Consider the following 14,127-nt stretch of genomic DNA (forward strand, 5'->3'; position numbering starts at 1 on the left):
CTATGCTCCGGATGCGGTACTTTCCGGCGTCGCGGCCCCAGGTCACGAAGGTAGGTCAGAGTAAAGATGGCGGCCGCGGCTTTGAGGAGTGCCATGGTCGCGCGAAAGAGCCGGCCCATTGCTTTTGTTAGAGACATCCCCTGGACTGCGGCCTCGCGTGAGTGATGGAGAAGTGGGGGGGCGGAACTTTTAGGTCCAAGCGGTTCTCAAAAGCTCTGCTTCCTGCGGAATACTTAAGTCAGCGTGGTGGCTGCGTTAGAAGCTTGCCCGTGAGCAAGTCCGTGAGCAGATTTTGTTTGCAGTTAACCAAATTTAGAAATGCTTCCCCCGCCTCGAGCTTTTGGGGTATGAATTCACGGTCTGCTGCTTTTCGAGGTGATTTTGTGGAAAGGTGTATTACTTTGGAACTTGCAGATTTATTTTCATTGGTAAGGCAGAGAGTCAGCGAAAATGAGGAAGATCCTCAACGAGGTGGACTGACACAGTGGCTAGAACAATGGGTTCAAACAGCAATGATTGTGAGGATGGCGCAGGACGGGCAGTGTTTCCTTTTGTTGTAGTGGGGGTCGCTTTGAGTTGGAACTGACTCCGCGGCACAATGTTTTGACTGCAGGAGTTCCTGGGTGATGCAAAAGGTTGAGTTCGGTTGCCAACCTAAAGGTTAGAGGCACCTCGGAAGAAAAGCCTGGCTGTATACTTCCAGCCATAGAAAACGGTATGGAGCACAGTTTGGCTTGGACCCACGTGAGGTCACTATGAGTTGGAATTGTCTCAACAGAAACTGTTTATTGTTATGATTTTGATTGCAGTGTGGAAGATGGATTCAAGGTGGCAAGGTATTATAATCCATACACCTAGCACAATACCTAGTATTATGAAGACACTCACTGTTAATAGGGGTGGAGACTACAGTTACCTCAGAAAATAATCTGCCCATGTCCCCATCCCACTGCCTCCCCAAATCTGGTACGTTACAACTTTATAGGCAGTGCCATGTGGTTATTTGCCATTGAGTAGATGGTGACTTGTGGCAGCCCCATGTGTGCAGAGTAGAACTGTTCCATAGGATTTTCAGGTCTGTGGACCTTTCAGAAGCAGATTGCCAGGTCTTTCTTCCACGGTGCTTCTTACAGGGTTCAAACTGCCTTTCAGCTGACAGTCAAGTGCTTACTGTTTGTGCCACCCAGGGGCTCCTAGTCAGTGCCATAGTTGTTTCCAAAATCATAAGACTTCAGGAAATGCAGCGTAGCTCCTGTTGACAAGAAGTTTCGGAACTCTAGGCCTCCGTTCGGCTTCTTTGTACAATCTAGAATGGAGAATACAAAATACGTTAACTACCTTTATATATTTTCTCCCCCGTATAGATGAGCTGAGAGAGCACTTTGGACAGTTCGGCCGTGTACGAAGGTGCACACTACCTTTTGTGAGTATTATCTTTAAAAAAAAACAAAAATCTTTTTAATTCTTGTTTTTTTTTTTTAAATCAAAATATGTCAGCTCGTATTAATGAACAATGCAGTGAGGCTGTTCAAAGTTCTTATTGATAAACTTATGGGTGATACTGATTAAAAAATAAAAAGCTTTATCATAGTTATTTGTGTTAGTTTTTTCTTGCTGTATAAACAAATCATTGCAAACTTAACAGCTCTAAACTACACACATATGTTGTGTGTCAGTGTCTGTAGGTTAGCTGGGCCTTCTGCTCAAGGTCTCATATAGTGCAGTCCAGAAGTCAGCTGGTGCTGTGGTCTCAGCAGAGGCTCTACTGGGGCAAAGATAGACTTCCAGGCTCCCTCAGGTTATTGGCAGAATTTGTTTTGCTGGCCTTCTGCTGGTGGCTGCTCTCAGCTTCCAGCTGCAACCTGCATTTCCTTGCCACCTGGCCTCTCTGTAGGCGCTCTCATAACATGGTGGCTTGCTTCTTTAAAGCCAGTGATGGAGTCTTTCCCTGTCTTTCCATCCTGCTAAGACAGCATCTTATAAATGTAATCATAGGAGTGACATTCTATCATCCTTGTAACCTAATGTGGGAAGTGACATCCCCTTACCTTTGCCATATTCTGTTGCTTAAAAGTAAGTCATTAAGTCCCACCTACTCTGAAGAGGAGGGCATTATACAGGGTGTGAGAATTCTGCCATTTTAGAATACTACAATATTCTAATAAGGATTTTAGGTAGTAGAGGCCAATCACAAAATTGGCAGAGGATATTTTAAATTTTGTCTTCATTGAGTGCCATTTTAAGAGGTGATTTCATTTTTTTTGTATTTAATAAGACGGTAATTTTATATCATTTACATTTGCTTTGCTTTCTCATGAGGGTCTAGAATTTAGTCTGTAAGTTTGTTTTACTTTATCCTGGGCTGTATTTTGCTGTGGGCTTTGTAGAATTACTGGGCTTTTGGGGGTATGATGTGAGTACAGAGTTTACATGCGCTTCACTGAAGCCACCCTTTTCCTCATGGCACTGAAAAGTCTGTGGTAAAATATCAACCATAAGTAACTTAAGCTCTTAACTCATGGATTAAATGTTACTTGACTTCTGAAGATGTAACAGCTTACTCCTATCTACTGCTGGTGAAGGTGTAGGGGGACTGGCACTCAAATTATTGAGAAGTTCAACTGGTGCCTTCAGTTCTGAAGGATAGTTTGGGCAAAATCTATCAAAATTAGAAATTTGCATTTGTTCTGATCTAGCAATTCCACTTCTAGGAATTTATTCTACAGAAATGCGTGGTCAAGAGTGTTCAAAGCAGCATTGTTTAATATCAAAAAATTGGAAAGAAACTAATGTACATCAACTGGATTAATTACAAATATTAATTCATCAATACAGTGGAATTCTATAAGTTTGAAAAAAGCTACAACAGATTTTTCTTGGTTTCTTTTCCCCTCCTAAAAGTATAGATAATTTAGGACCTGGAGCTAACAGAGAAAGACTGATTCTTGATAAAAAACCAGGAAACCCACTGCCGTCGAGACAATTCTGACTCATAGCGACCCTATAGAACAGAGTAGAACTGCCCCATAGAGTTTCCAAGGAGCGCCTGGAGGACTTGAACTGCTGACCTCTTGGTTAGCAGCTGTAGCACTTAACCACTATACCACCAGAGTTTCTTTGATTCTTGATAGAACTAAATAAAATGTAACCAGGAAAATTGATTTCTAGTTAACAAAATTCAGTGTACTCAAGTTAGAAATTCAAGTTCCTGTCTTAGATACATAGAATCTAAGTTTTAACACAAAAATAAACTTTATAATGCCTTTACATGTGGAAATGGTTTAGAAATTGCTATATCTAAGGGGTAAATGAATCACTGGGACATCAGAAAATTTTCCTTTATACGTTAACCTGTGGAAGAGGTCTGCATTCTAGGTTAATACTTACGAAGCTACCTTTGAAGTATGGGGGTAATTTCTGACTCTTTTGGCAATGCACAATGTAACTTTTGTAACAAGACTAACAGGACCTGTTGATCATCTACATTGACTGACTTAGACATCTTGGTACCTGTTTTTTACATAGTTTTTGGGATGAAGGAGCAGGGAGTGTGTCCAAGCACAGTAGAGCCTCTTTTCCATTTGTGCTGATGTGTAGGTTGAATGATAAGCACTTTGCCTTTTGCACAAGGGTAAGTAGCAAATTGTTTCAGTTAACCAGAAGTTTGGAATTGGGTAACTGTAGGTAATATTTTATGTATCTTCTTTCCTATTTTTCATTAGGAACATATGATGATAAAGGTGGTGTTGATGATGGTGATTGGCCTCAGAAATTATCAGAAACGCTACTGGAGGCTTAGTTTTTTAGTTTCTAGAAGCGAGGAACAAAAAAGAGTGTTTATGATTAAAAAGCCTTTACTACTGTGGCTATTTACACCTAGAACTATACAGAAAACTCATTACCCATATTTTACTTCTCCAATGCCAGTGGAAAAGCAAGAGAGAATGTTTTAAGTTTGACATGGGGACTATATGTTGGGTAAGTAGGAAGGTGGATGTGCACTAAAGCAAGATGATTGACATTTATTAAAATGTCTGTAATCCCATATTGGCAGATGAAAAGATTGGAAGTTTGATTCGGAGTACATGGAAACTTTCTGAGGTTCATGATTAAGCTTTGTATATTTTTAATTTTTAGGACAGAGAGACTGGCTTTCACAAAGGTATAGCTTGGATTGTGTTTTCTTCTTCAGAAGAGCTTCAGAATGCACTACAGCAGGAAAATCATACTATCGATGGAGTAAAGGCAAGTCTTTTTCTATGTCGTATCATGAGCTTTCTGCATACCAATTAAACAGGTGGAAAGTGAGGAATGGTAGGGACTTTTGGAGATTTGTGGTTGAAACTGCCTTAGTTCAAGAGCAGTAATGGTATGGTAGCCAGTTCCAAAAGGTTTGGGGAGGGAAGACCCTTTAGTGGTTAGCAAGGTATATGTAACATGGAACAGTGGCAACAGCAGTCCACTTTCAAGTCAGGCAGAAGGGGGTTGAAATCTTGACTTTTCCACTTGCTATAGGAGGGTGGCACAGGACTGGGCAGTGTTTCATTGTTGTACATAGGGTTGCTATGAGTTGGAACCCACCGGACGGCACTTAACAATACGTGACCATGAAAAGGAGCCCTGGCAGTGTTTAAGTGCATGGCTGCTAACCAAAAAGTTGGACATTTGAACAGATCAGTTTCTTGGCAGGAAAAAGGCTTATCAGTCTGCCTCTGTAAAGGTTTATGACATTGGAAACCCTGTGGGGCAGTCCTACTCTGTCCTATAGGATCCCTATGAGTGGATTATGCAGTGGGATTGGTTTTAGGTTTTTATGTGACCTTAGGCCAAAATGACTTACAAGTTTTAAATGAAGTTCAGGGAGTCTTAAGAAGAACAAGAGTTATTGGTGGTGACTTCCTACTAAAAGGCAACTTTAAAGTGGCAATTTCAGTTCTAATGTTTTCGCAAACACTGTACTTAATTTCTTTCAGGTCCAGGTTCAAGCTCAAAAGCCAAGTTTTGCAAGGGAATCAAGCATCTGATGAAGAGAAAGATTTTTGAGAATACTAGTCCCTATTAGATAAAGTAAACAAAACTAAAATGTTTGTCTAAATGTTTTTATTTGAAACAAATAGTTGCACCAAGCAAGAGCTTACTTCCCCACTCCAAATTAAAATAGCACAATAGGGGCAAACATTCATTAGACACGGCTGTTCCAATATGTCAATGTCTTCCTACTCACTGAGGTTGGAGTTGCTTTATTTATAAGCTGTCTTTCTTCTGTAACATATTAACCCCAAAGTACTGGTGTAACACAAAAGGAAGTGATCTTACGTTCGTATGCTGGGCAATATGTTCTGTAAATGCTGAAAGGTGGGAAAAGCACAAACACTACCCACTCTTTAAAAAAAAAAACTAAATAGTTCAAAGTAGAATTGTCCATCCCCTCTTTCCCCTGTAATAAAAAGTAGTGCTGGGATCTGGTACCCAGATTTGGTTTTTATCCTAACCATTTACAAAGCATTCCCCCACATGACTTGTGCCATTAGGGTTACAGATCATAGTCCATTCACTCTGAAGAAGGTACATCTACTCCTTCCTCCTCTTCTTGCCTTCATGTTCATGTTCCTTGGGGCGGCTGCTATCTGAGGGTCTTTTAGAGCCACCATGCTGTTTGGCTTCTTCCAAAAACTTGTCCAAACCAAAAGGATCTTCCTCAAACTGCACTGGTCCTTCTCGGCCTCTCTGCCTACGATCTGAACCAGAAAACTCCTTATCGGGAACAAACCTAGGGAAAAAGAGAAAGGATAATGAACTACCTTGTTTTCACTGGTAGAGACATGGAAACTGAGTTCTCTGCCTTGGTACCTGTTGGTCTTTATTCTGGCTTCTAGGTCATCACCATACATGTCCTTGTCCAAATTTTTACTGGGCCTGTAAATACTCTGGGCCATATCTTTACCACCTCTCCAGGCTTGATCATAAACATTGTAAATTTCGTCTTCTCCACCTGCAAAACCACTGTCCATACCCTGTGGAAAAATAAATGACATTAAATTAAAATGTATGTATTATGATTTATCGATAAAGTTGAATCTGATTATACTCATGTGAAGCGTAGTCCCTTGGTCGTTTATAGGTCACATTTTCAACAACCTGAACTGCAAATTAAAAAGGTCTTCATTAAACAAAAGAAAAAAAAAAAAACAACCCTCAAAGTCCATAAACTTGTTCATGTCACCTTTGAGCCCTTACCCAAGCAATAGATTAAATAAGGTACTCATTAACAAGTTTGACTACTTTTGGAAAGTAGTTTTAATCATTAAAACCGAGGGGTGCTACTATAAGCAGGTATTTGACAGCTGCAATTTATACAGACATGGAGGCAGAAGATGGAAGAACTAGAAAACATTTCCCTGATGCCATTTAGAGCAATAACATATCCCTTAACTGAGAACATCACTATTACAACGTGAGACGATAAGGCTCAATGGAAATCTTAAGAAGAAACAAATTTGTTACATATATTTGGATGGTTTATTAATACAGGGATGTGCCTTTTTTAGAAAAAATTTCACAACTTTTAAATGATTTAAGCCTGTAAGAAGTGAATGTCTTGAAAATATTTACTTACGTGGAACTTTTATCCCTAACTATGTTCAGGCTGTTTCCTCTACCCGGGAAGTTGCTGTTGCATAGTGGTTAAGAACAAGCTTTGGAATCAAGACAGCACTGGCTTGACTCTTAGAAATCACTTACTAGCTAAGGGATATAACCTCTATCAACTTCCTCATCTGTAGAATGGAGGCAGTAATAATATGACTCATAGGGTTTTTCTGAGGATTAAATGAGACAACAGAAGTAAAAGACTTAGAACAATGCCTGACACAGAAAGCAACCAATAAGCTTTTAATACCTGCAAAGTCTTACTTAAATGCTTATTTTAAATCTTCCTAAAACCTCCAAGTCCGTAATTTTCCCCTCCATATTACACTAATAGTTTATATTCTTACATATATGTCTGGTTTCTCCAGTTAGACTATGGGTTCCTTGTGGGCAAAGGCAGCATCTGTGATCTCACTGTAATTTATGCACAGTAAGTAGTCAATGTTGGGTGAATTAAAATACAAAAGTACTTAGTTCTTCAGGGCTAACCTGTCCTAGTTAATGACGACCAGTATTATGAAACCAGATTTCCTGACTACCAGCCTAGTACTTTAATCCTGTTTTACAGTTTAAATTCTTAAAGATTCTGGGTTGATGGTTTTGTGTTGCTGGGTGCTGTCATGTTGATTCTGACTCAGCAAACCCATGTAACAAAGAACTGTCTCATAAGGTTTTCCTGGCTGTAATCTTTTTTTTTTTAAATAATTTTTATTGAGCTTTAAGTGAACGTTTACAAATCAAGTCAGTCTGTCACATATAAGCTTATATACACCTTACTCCATACTCCCACTTACTCTCCCCCTTATGAGTCAGCCCTTCCAGTCTATCCTTTCGTGAAAATTTTGCCAGTTTCTAACCCTCTCTACCCTCCTATCTCCCCTCCTCCTGGCTGTAATCTTTACTGGAGCAGACTGCCAAGTCTCTTTCCCGCAGAGTCACTGGGTGAGTTTGAATCGCCAACCTTTCAGTTAGCGTAGCATTAAAAAAAAAAAAAAATTCAAAGATCAACAAAAAATAACTCAAGAGGTACCTTTAGAGGACACTTGGCTCTACTTTAGAAATAAAATGATTCACATACCAGAACCAAGGTTTACCACCTATTTCATTTTTTTCTAGTGTCTCAAATCTTAGCTATCCAACTATAAGAGGACAGCCAGCTGTTTCATCTTGTTTCTTAAGTTACAACATGCAACTTCCACTTGTTTTCTGTCATCAGGCCAGCATACCTTAAAACCGAAACCAAATGCCTTGCTGTCGAGTTGATTCTGACTCATAGCAACCCTATGGGACAGAGCAGAACTGCCCCATAGGGTTTCCAGGGAGCAGCTGGTGGATTCAAACTGCCGACCTTTTGATTAGCAGCTGAGCTCTTAATCACTGCGTCACCAGGGCTCCCAGCATACCTTAGCTGATCTGAATCTACGCTATGTAAATTTTCTTTTCCCTGAGAACATGTATTCCTATCAATACACAAGACATGGTGTTTCTAAACTTTTAGTACCTTGGATTGGTTGAAGAGCCTTTGGTCATACTGAACTTCGTTGGAAGTCCGGGGATTGGGCACACCAAGAGCAATGACTTCACTGATGTCTCGATTTTCATTTCTCTGCAGTTTCGACCTATTTTGAAATACATCACCAACTGAAAACTCTTTACAGACAAGCTGAATATTTCAATTTAAATACAACCAATCGCAGAAAGGAAATGAGTATGTCATGTTCACGTCTTATGAACATGTATTCCCTGATAATGCATAATCAGGTTGGCAGCCCTTACGGCATTTCAGATCCATGATTATTAGAGGAGGTAGGGTTTAAAATTTGGCCTTCCTGTTAGCTCAGAAGAATAGCCAAGAGACTCATTCTTGTCAAGGAATTCTTTAACACAAGCAATCACAAGGCATGCTGAGGAAGGAAACTGCTGTGGTCTACACTGGCTATTCTTGTATGAGGGTAAGGGGGAACTGGATGCAAATCGAATGTATCACATGAATCTTTTTCAATAAGGTAGAATCAGTTCTTTTACCTGAGTTTAATAATTTTATCCTACTAGAATTTTAAGGAAAGCACATCAATGACTGGGTTATCAGTACGATTCCTAACATTCAGATTAATTTCCCTGGCTGTTTCTGTGCATATGCAATCTAAATCACAATGAAACCACAGTAACTGTCATTATATGTCACTGTAAGTCTTAAAATGATTTCTACAGAAAATGTAATTTTTCATTCAATAGCAAGTTTACAGTTGTTCTATGTTAACAATTCTTATTGCCACTATACTGGTTTTAAGGTCCCAATTTATCTACAGAGCCACTTTAATTTTTACAACTTAGGAATTTCAAAACAAGAGTGTCATTAATTGTACACTTTCACACTTAATTCCTGTTTCATTTACAATGTACATTTTACCCACAACTCCATGACTTCACTCATCCAGGGAGATGAAACATGCCAATTAAAACAATAAAAAACACCAGCAGCAATCTATTTTCATGTTTAAGACTTGATTTGGAAAAAAACAGATTGCATCAGCTCACAGAATGATCAGAGCATGGAAAAGTGCTTGTTTGTGAGGAAAATGTTTTATATTTGCATTTAATTCCCACTCAGAATTCTGCTCCCTTACATTTCCTCAACTTTTTAACAGTCTCATCTCCTCAGTCTTTGGGGAAGCACAAACTTCTATGAACCCTACCTACTTTACTCTGTGTCCCATACGTGTGTTTGGTTTGTTCTATAAAAATCTGTACTTACTAAGAGTGCTTTGTACATTTTCTCAAATCATTTTATACAATAGTTCTGTCTTTCTGAATTTTAAGTTAAACTACTCATAAAAAGGGGCTGATTTTCACTTCTTTCAAAACCTGCCCTTTTCCCCCACTCTTTCCATGTAAACGGAACTCAATAAAGGCATGGCAGCTTATTTCCTGTCTAGAGGAATAAACCAAAAACCAAAACCAAACCCAGTGCCGTCGAGTTGATTCCAACTCATAGCGACCCTACAGGAGAGAGCAGAACTGCCCCATAGAGTTTCCAAGGAGCGCCTGGTGGATTTGAACTGCCAGCCTTTTGGTTAGCAGCCATAGCACTTAACCACTACGCCACCAGGGTTTCCTCTAGAGGAATCCCAAAACCCAGTGCCGTCCAGTCGATGAATAGCACATGATAAATCTGTCTCACCATGTGAAGTAGGAAAAGAACAGAGACCAGGACAGTCCTGTCCACTGTTTCTCTTTCACAAATATGATCTGCATTTCCTTTTCTATATCCCCATCATTATGAATTCTGACTGACTGTACAAGGTGATGGAAGAAAGATTACTTCCAGGAATGGTCAGTTCTTCTGCTGAGACATAGCAGTTAAGTGCAAGAAAAGTGACTGAAACTCCTTTCTAAAAGGTATTTATTTAAAATGGTACCTACCTCTTATCAGGGGCTGCCCTGGAAAGATTCCGGTCATGCTGTCTCTCTTTCCGCCTATCATGACGAATTTCATCCCTTTCACGAGCCTCGCCATCCTCTGCGTGCAGACAGGTGAAAATTAGTTCAGCACTGTATTATGCATTAACATTTTGAAGAAGAGAATAGTCTTTAACCTTAAAAAAATTCATAAGCTTTATTTTGTGGTCACATTCAGCCTTTCTAAGCCTTACTTGCAATTAATTTAAATCCAATAGCATTAATTTAATTTTTGAATCTGACTTCTAGAATTATGCATGCAGCTGAAGTGTTTAGAGGTAAAGCACACTGATGGCTTCAACTTACTTTGAAATACATCACAGTCAGTTGTGACTGATCAACGTGTAGAGTTGGACAGGTATGTGATAAAGCAAACCTAGCAATAAATAACAACTATAAAAAAAAAGTTAATTGTAGGATCTAGATGGTGAGAATATGAGCATTCATGATACAATTCTCTTTATGTTTGAAATTTTCATAATATTCATAAAAAATTCTATATGTTTGAAATTTTCATTATAAAGTATCAGGAAAAAAAAGAATTACGTCTAAGTGTACCCTTACATTTTCAAAGGTTGTTACTAAATAAGGAACCTTTTGCTTGTGGTCCATGGGGCTGGCTGCGTCTTGATCACCTTGTTTATGTCCGTGTTCATTTTCTCTACCCTCCTGTCTAAGGGGATACAGTGTACTGCTTAATCCTGGTTCTATGACAGATCAGGTGTACAAGAGGCAGGTACTTACATCTTACTTCATCGAGTCTAGAACCAGTTGCCTGCTTGACACCTCCACCTTAAACTCAACATGTCTACAATAAACTACTAATCTTTCAGTCCCAAGTATGTTCTCTCTGCAGTCTTCCCAATATTAGTAAACAGCAACTCAAACCTTCTAGTTGCTCCGGGCAAAAACTTTGGAGTCATCCTTGACTAGTCTTTTTCTCTCATAAAAAAACAAACCCGATTGCTATTCAATCAATTCCGACTCATGGTGATTCTACAGGACATAGCAGAACTGCCCCCACAGGGTTTCTAAGGCTGTAATCTTTATGGAAGCAGACTGCCACATCTTTCTCCTGCGGAGTAGGTGCTAAGTTCAAACTGCAGACCTTTTGGTTAGCAGCAAAGCCCTTAACCACTGTGCCACCAGGGCTCCTCTATCTGATCCATAAGCAAATTTCATCAGTTCTACCTCCAAAATATGTCCAGAATCTGACCATGTTTTCGCTACCTCTTGTTATCTCTCATTTGGATTATTACAATAGACTTTCAAATGGTTTCCCCGCTTTTGCCCATGCCCTTCCACAGCTTTCTATTTTTCCCTCAGCAGCCAGAGTAAGCCTTTAAAAAATGTCAGATTATGTCACTTTATGCAAAACCCTTCAATTGTTTCCCTTGTCACTGAAGAGTATATTCATTCTTACCAAGTCCTTACAATGGCTAATTGGTGACACATGGTATGGTCACTACTCCTGCCACCCACCCTTACCACTCTGACACCTCATCTCCTACTATTATTCTCCTCCTTCCTCACTCCACTCCAGCCACACTGGCCTTCCTACTCCTTCTGGAACACACCAGGTATGCTCCCAACTCAGTTACTTTGCATTTACTGTTCCTCTATCTGGGATGCTCTTCCCTCAGATATCCACATGGGTCACTTCAATTCCTTCAAGTTTTTGTCCTAACATTACCATCTCAGTAAGACCTATTCTGACCACCCTCTCCTTCTGGCACTTTTATCCACCTCCCCTGCTTTATTTTTCCCCATCGTGATTATTACCTTCTAATATACTAAACAATCAACTTTTTTGGTCTACCTACACTTACTAGAATGCTTACTGCTTTGTACCACCACCACTGCCCCCATGCCTGTCTAGCAGAAAACCTTGTGTCTAGAAGAGAACCTTGCACATACAAACCAAACCCACTGCTGTCGAGTCGATTCTGACTCATAGTGACCCTATACGACAGAGCAGAACTGCCCCATAGAGTTTCGAAGGCGTGCCTGGCAGATTCGAACTGCCAACCTCTTGGTTAGCAGCCATAGCACTTAACCACTACACCACCAGGGTTTCCACCCTCACACATAGTAGGTGCTTAATATGAAGTGAAAAAATGAAACAATAAATAATTGTATTAGTCTAGGATTTTTTAAATGAAACGAAAACCACTTTTACAAATTTTCTTAAATTAGGAGCAGGATTTATCTTTCCACTCTAACTGAATACCCCCACGGTAAACTACTAAATCACGCTACAGAGGAAGTATTAGCAGATTTAATGGTTAGAGATATATTAGCATACAAGACAGAAAAACTCTAGATTATTTTATCACGTGGGGGAGCTGGGTTATGCAATTGGAGATATATTTCTCTAAGTTTCAAGAAAATTAAAATAAGAGAAAGCCAAGCCTATCATTTAACTAATAATATGATTTTTAAAAGCATACTGCTTAGAACTTAAAAGTTCTAGTATAATCCCCTAATGAAGACCTACATGCAAGTTATATGCTCTATTTCCTACTGCTCCAGTTCAAGCAGAGGTTTACTCAGATGTTTCAGTTCTATACTATTTCTGAAGTATCTGAATTTTCCTTATATGCACTTAACTAATATTTTCGTATGTCATGAAAAACAATAAAGATGTTCTAAAATAAGATACATTGTTTACAAAAGGAATTCAATTCAGTAATGAGAATGTCAAACCTTTTTCCACATGGGTTTTGATCCCAGCTCTCCTCTCCCTGGCTTTCTGGGCCATTTCTCTAAGTTTCTCTTCATGCTTCTCCTTTTCTTTTTGAGCCATCTTTCTCTCTACTTGGGCACGCATTTCCACAGCTTCGCGAGCCTGTTAGACAAACATGAGATTAAATAGGATACTAACATGAGCTTAATATTTATAGCTAGCATCCAACTCCCTGACTAGAGTCTGGCTTAGAAGAGTAGTTACACAGAGTTCTGATTTGTTGTAGCTGATGAAAACAAAGATCCTTGTCCATGAAAAGATATCCTGCCAAGAAGACAGTGCGAACAGCTTTTTCACGTTTTAACGCTTAAATCTACAGTAACCCCAGCCAATCTTAAAAGTTAGTGCTTCACTAATGCTTCATGAGAAAACAAAAAATAAAACAAGATTCCAATAAAACAAATTTTATTGTCAGTAATATAAATGGTGACTGATTACATTGGAAAATTAAGCAAGTCAACTCAGGATAAAACCTCAGTTTAATCTACATCTGCTGGAGATAATTTTTATAGGGTACTCACAGTGATAAGGGAGCTAATACTCTTCTGTGTTCTAAACACAAGCCGTGATGTATGGGAACTTCAAGATCACATGCAAATTAATACTATAATATTTAATATCCTATTAAGAACAGACAGCCAATAATGTTAATGGTATCTTCTGTGCCATTCAGTGTATTAGAATGTTTACTTCTGTTTTCCTGCCTCTGTCCCTTTGGGGAGACACCTACATTTAAAGTAGAGGAAAGTTACAAAATCTAGAGAAGCACCTAGCAATCCACATGAAATGAGATCAGTCTAGTGATCCATTATTCTGGCGTGCTGGGAGGGAGCTGGATTGCATATGGTGGGGTATGTGTCTGAGTCTACAAAGTTGAGACCATGCACCCATTACAACTAGCACCTGCCATCTTTGGCACACACATCACAGGATAGAGTCTCTCTACGTACTCAGTACTGCAGCTAAATTAACAGCACCTTAGGTAACAAAGAACGAATTTACAAATTATCAAGAGCACTGTTGTTGTTGTTAGGTGCCATTGAGTCAGTTCGACTCATAGTGACCCTATGTAAAACAGAACACTGCCCAGTCCTACGCCATCTTCACAATTGTTATGCTTGAGCCCATTGTTGTAGCCACTGTGTCAATTCACCTCATTAAAGGTCTTCCTCTTTTTTGTTGACCCTCTACCAAGCACGATATCCTTCTCCAGGGATGGATCCCTCCTGATAACTTGTCCAAAATATGTGAGACGTGGTCTCACCATCCTTGCT

General features: G+C 39.5%; 2 protein-coding genes across 3 annotated transcripts in view; one reads left to right on the forward strand and one right to left on the reverse strand.

The window, feature by feature from the left end:
* Positions 1–24: 24 nt before the first annotated feature.
* SLIRP (SRA stem-loop interacting RNA binding protein) lies at positions 25–5,061 on the forward strand. The gene is made up of 4 exons (XM_049899482.1): positions 25–157; positions 1,365–1,423; positions 4,138–4,245; positions 4,974–5,061. Exons 1-4 carry the CDS (start codon positions 67–69, stop codon positions 5,022–5,024), a joined length of 309 nt encoding a protein of 102 aa, XP_049755439.1. The 5' UTR covers positions 25–66; the 3' UTR covers positions 5,025–5,061.
* Positions 5,062–5,083: 22 nt separating this feature from the next.
* SNW1 (SNW domain containing 1) overlaps positions 5,084–14,127 on the reverse strand; it is a 32,329-nt gene continuing 23,285 nt past the window's right edge. Inside the window, exons 10-14 of one of the 2 annotated variants that reach the window (XM_049899478.1) lie at positions 12,814–12,955; positions 10,072–10,168; positions 8,150–8,267; positions 5,851–6,014; positions 5,084–5,770 (exon numbers count right to left, since the gene is read on the reverse strand). In XM_049899478.1, the coding sequence (XP_049755435.1) occupies positions 5,572–5,770; positions 5,851–6,014; positions 8,150–8,267; positions 10,072–10,168; positions 12,814–12,955 (720 nt within the window). In that variant the 3' untranslated portion in view covers positions 5,084–5,571. Of the gene's footprint in view, positions 6,015–8,149; positions 8,268–10,071; positions 10,169–12,813; positions 12,956–14,127 lie in introns of both variants that reach the window. The other variant, XM_049899477.1, reaches the window with a different exon arrangement.

This window comes from Elephas maximus, chromosome 10, assembly GCF_024166365.1.
Source record: "Elephas maximus indicus isolate mEleMax1 chromosome 10, mEleMax1 primary haplotype, whole genome shotgun sequence".
In the NCBI taxonomy this organism is placed as follows: Eukaryota; Metazoa; Chordata; class Mammalia; order Proboscidea; family Elephantidae; genus Elephas; species Elephas maximus.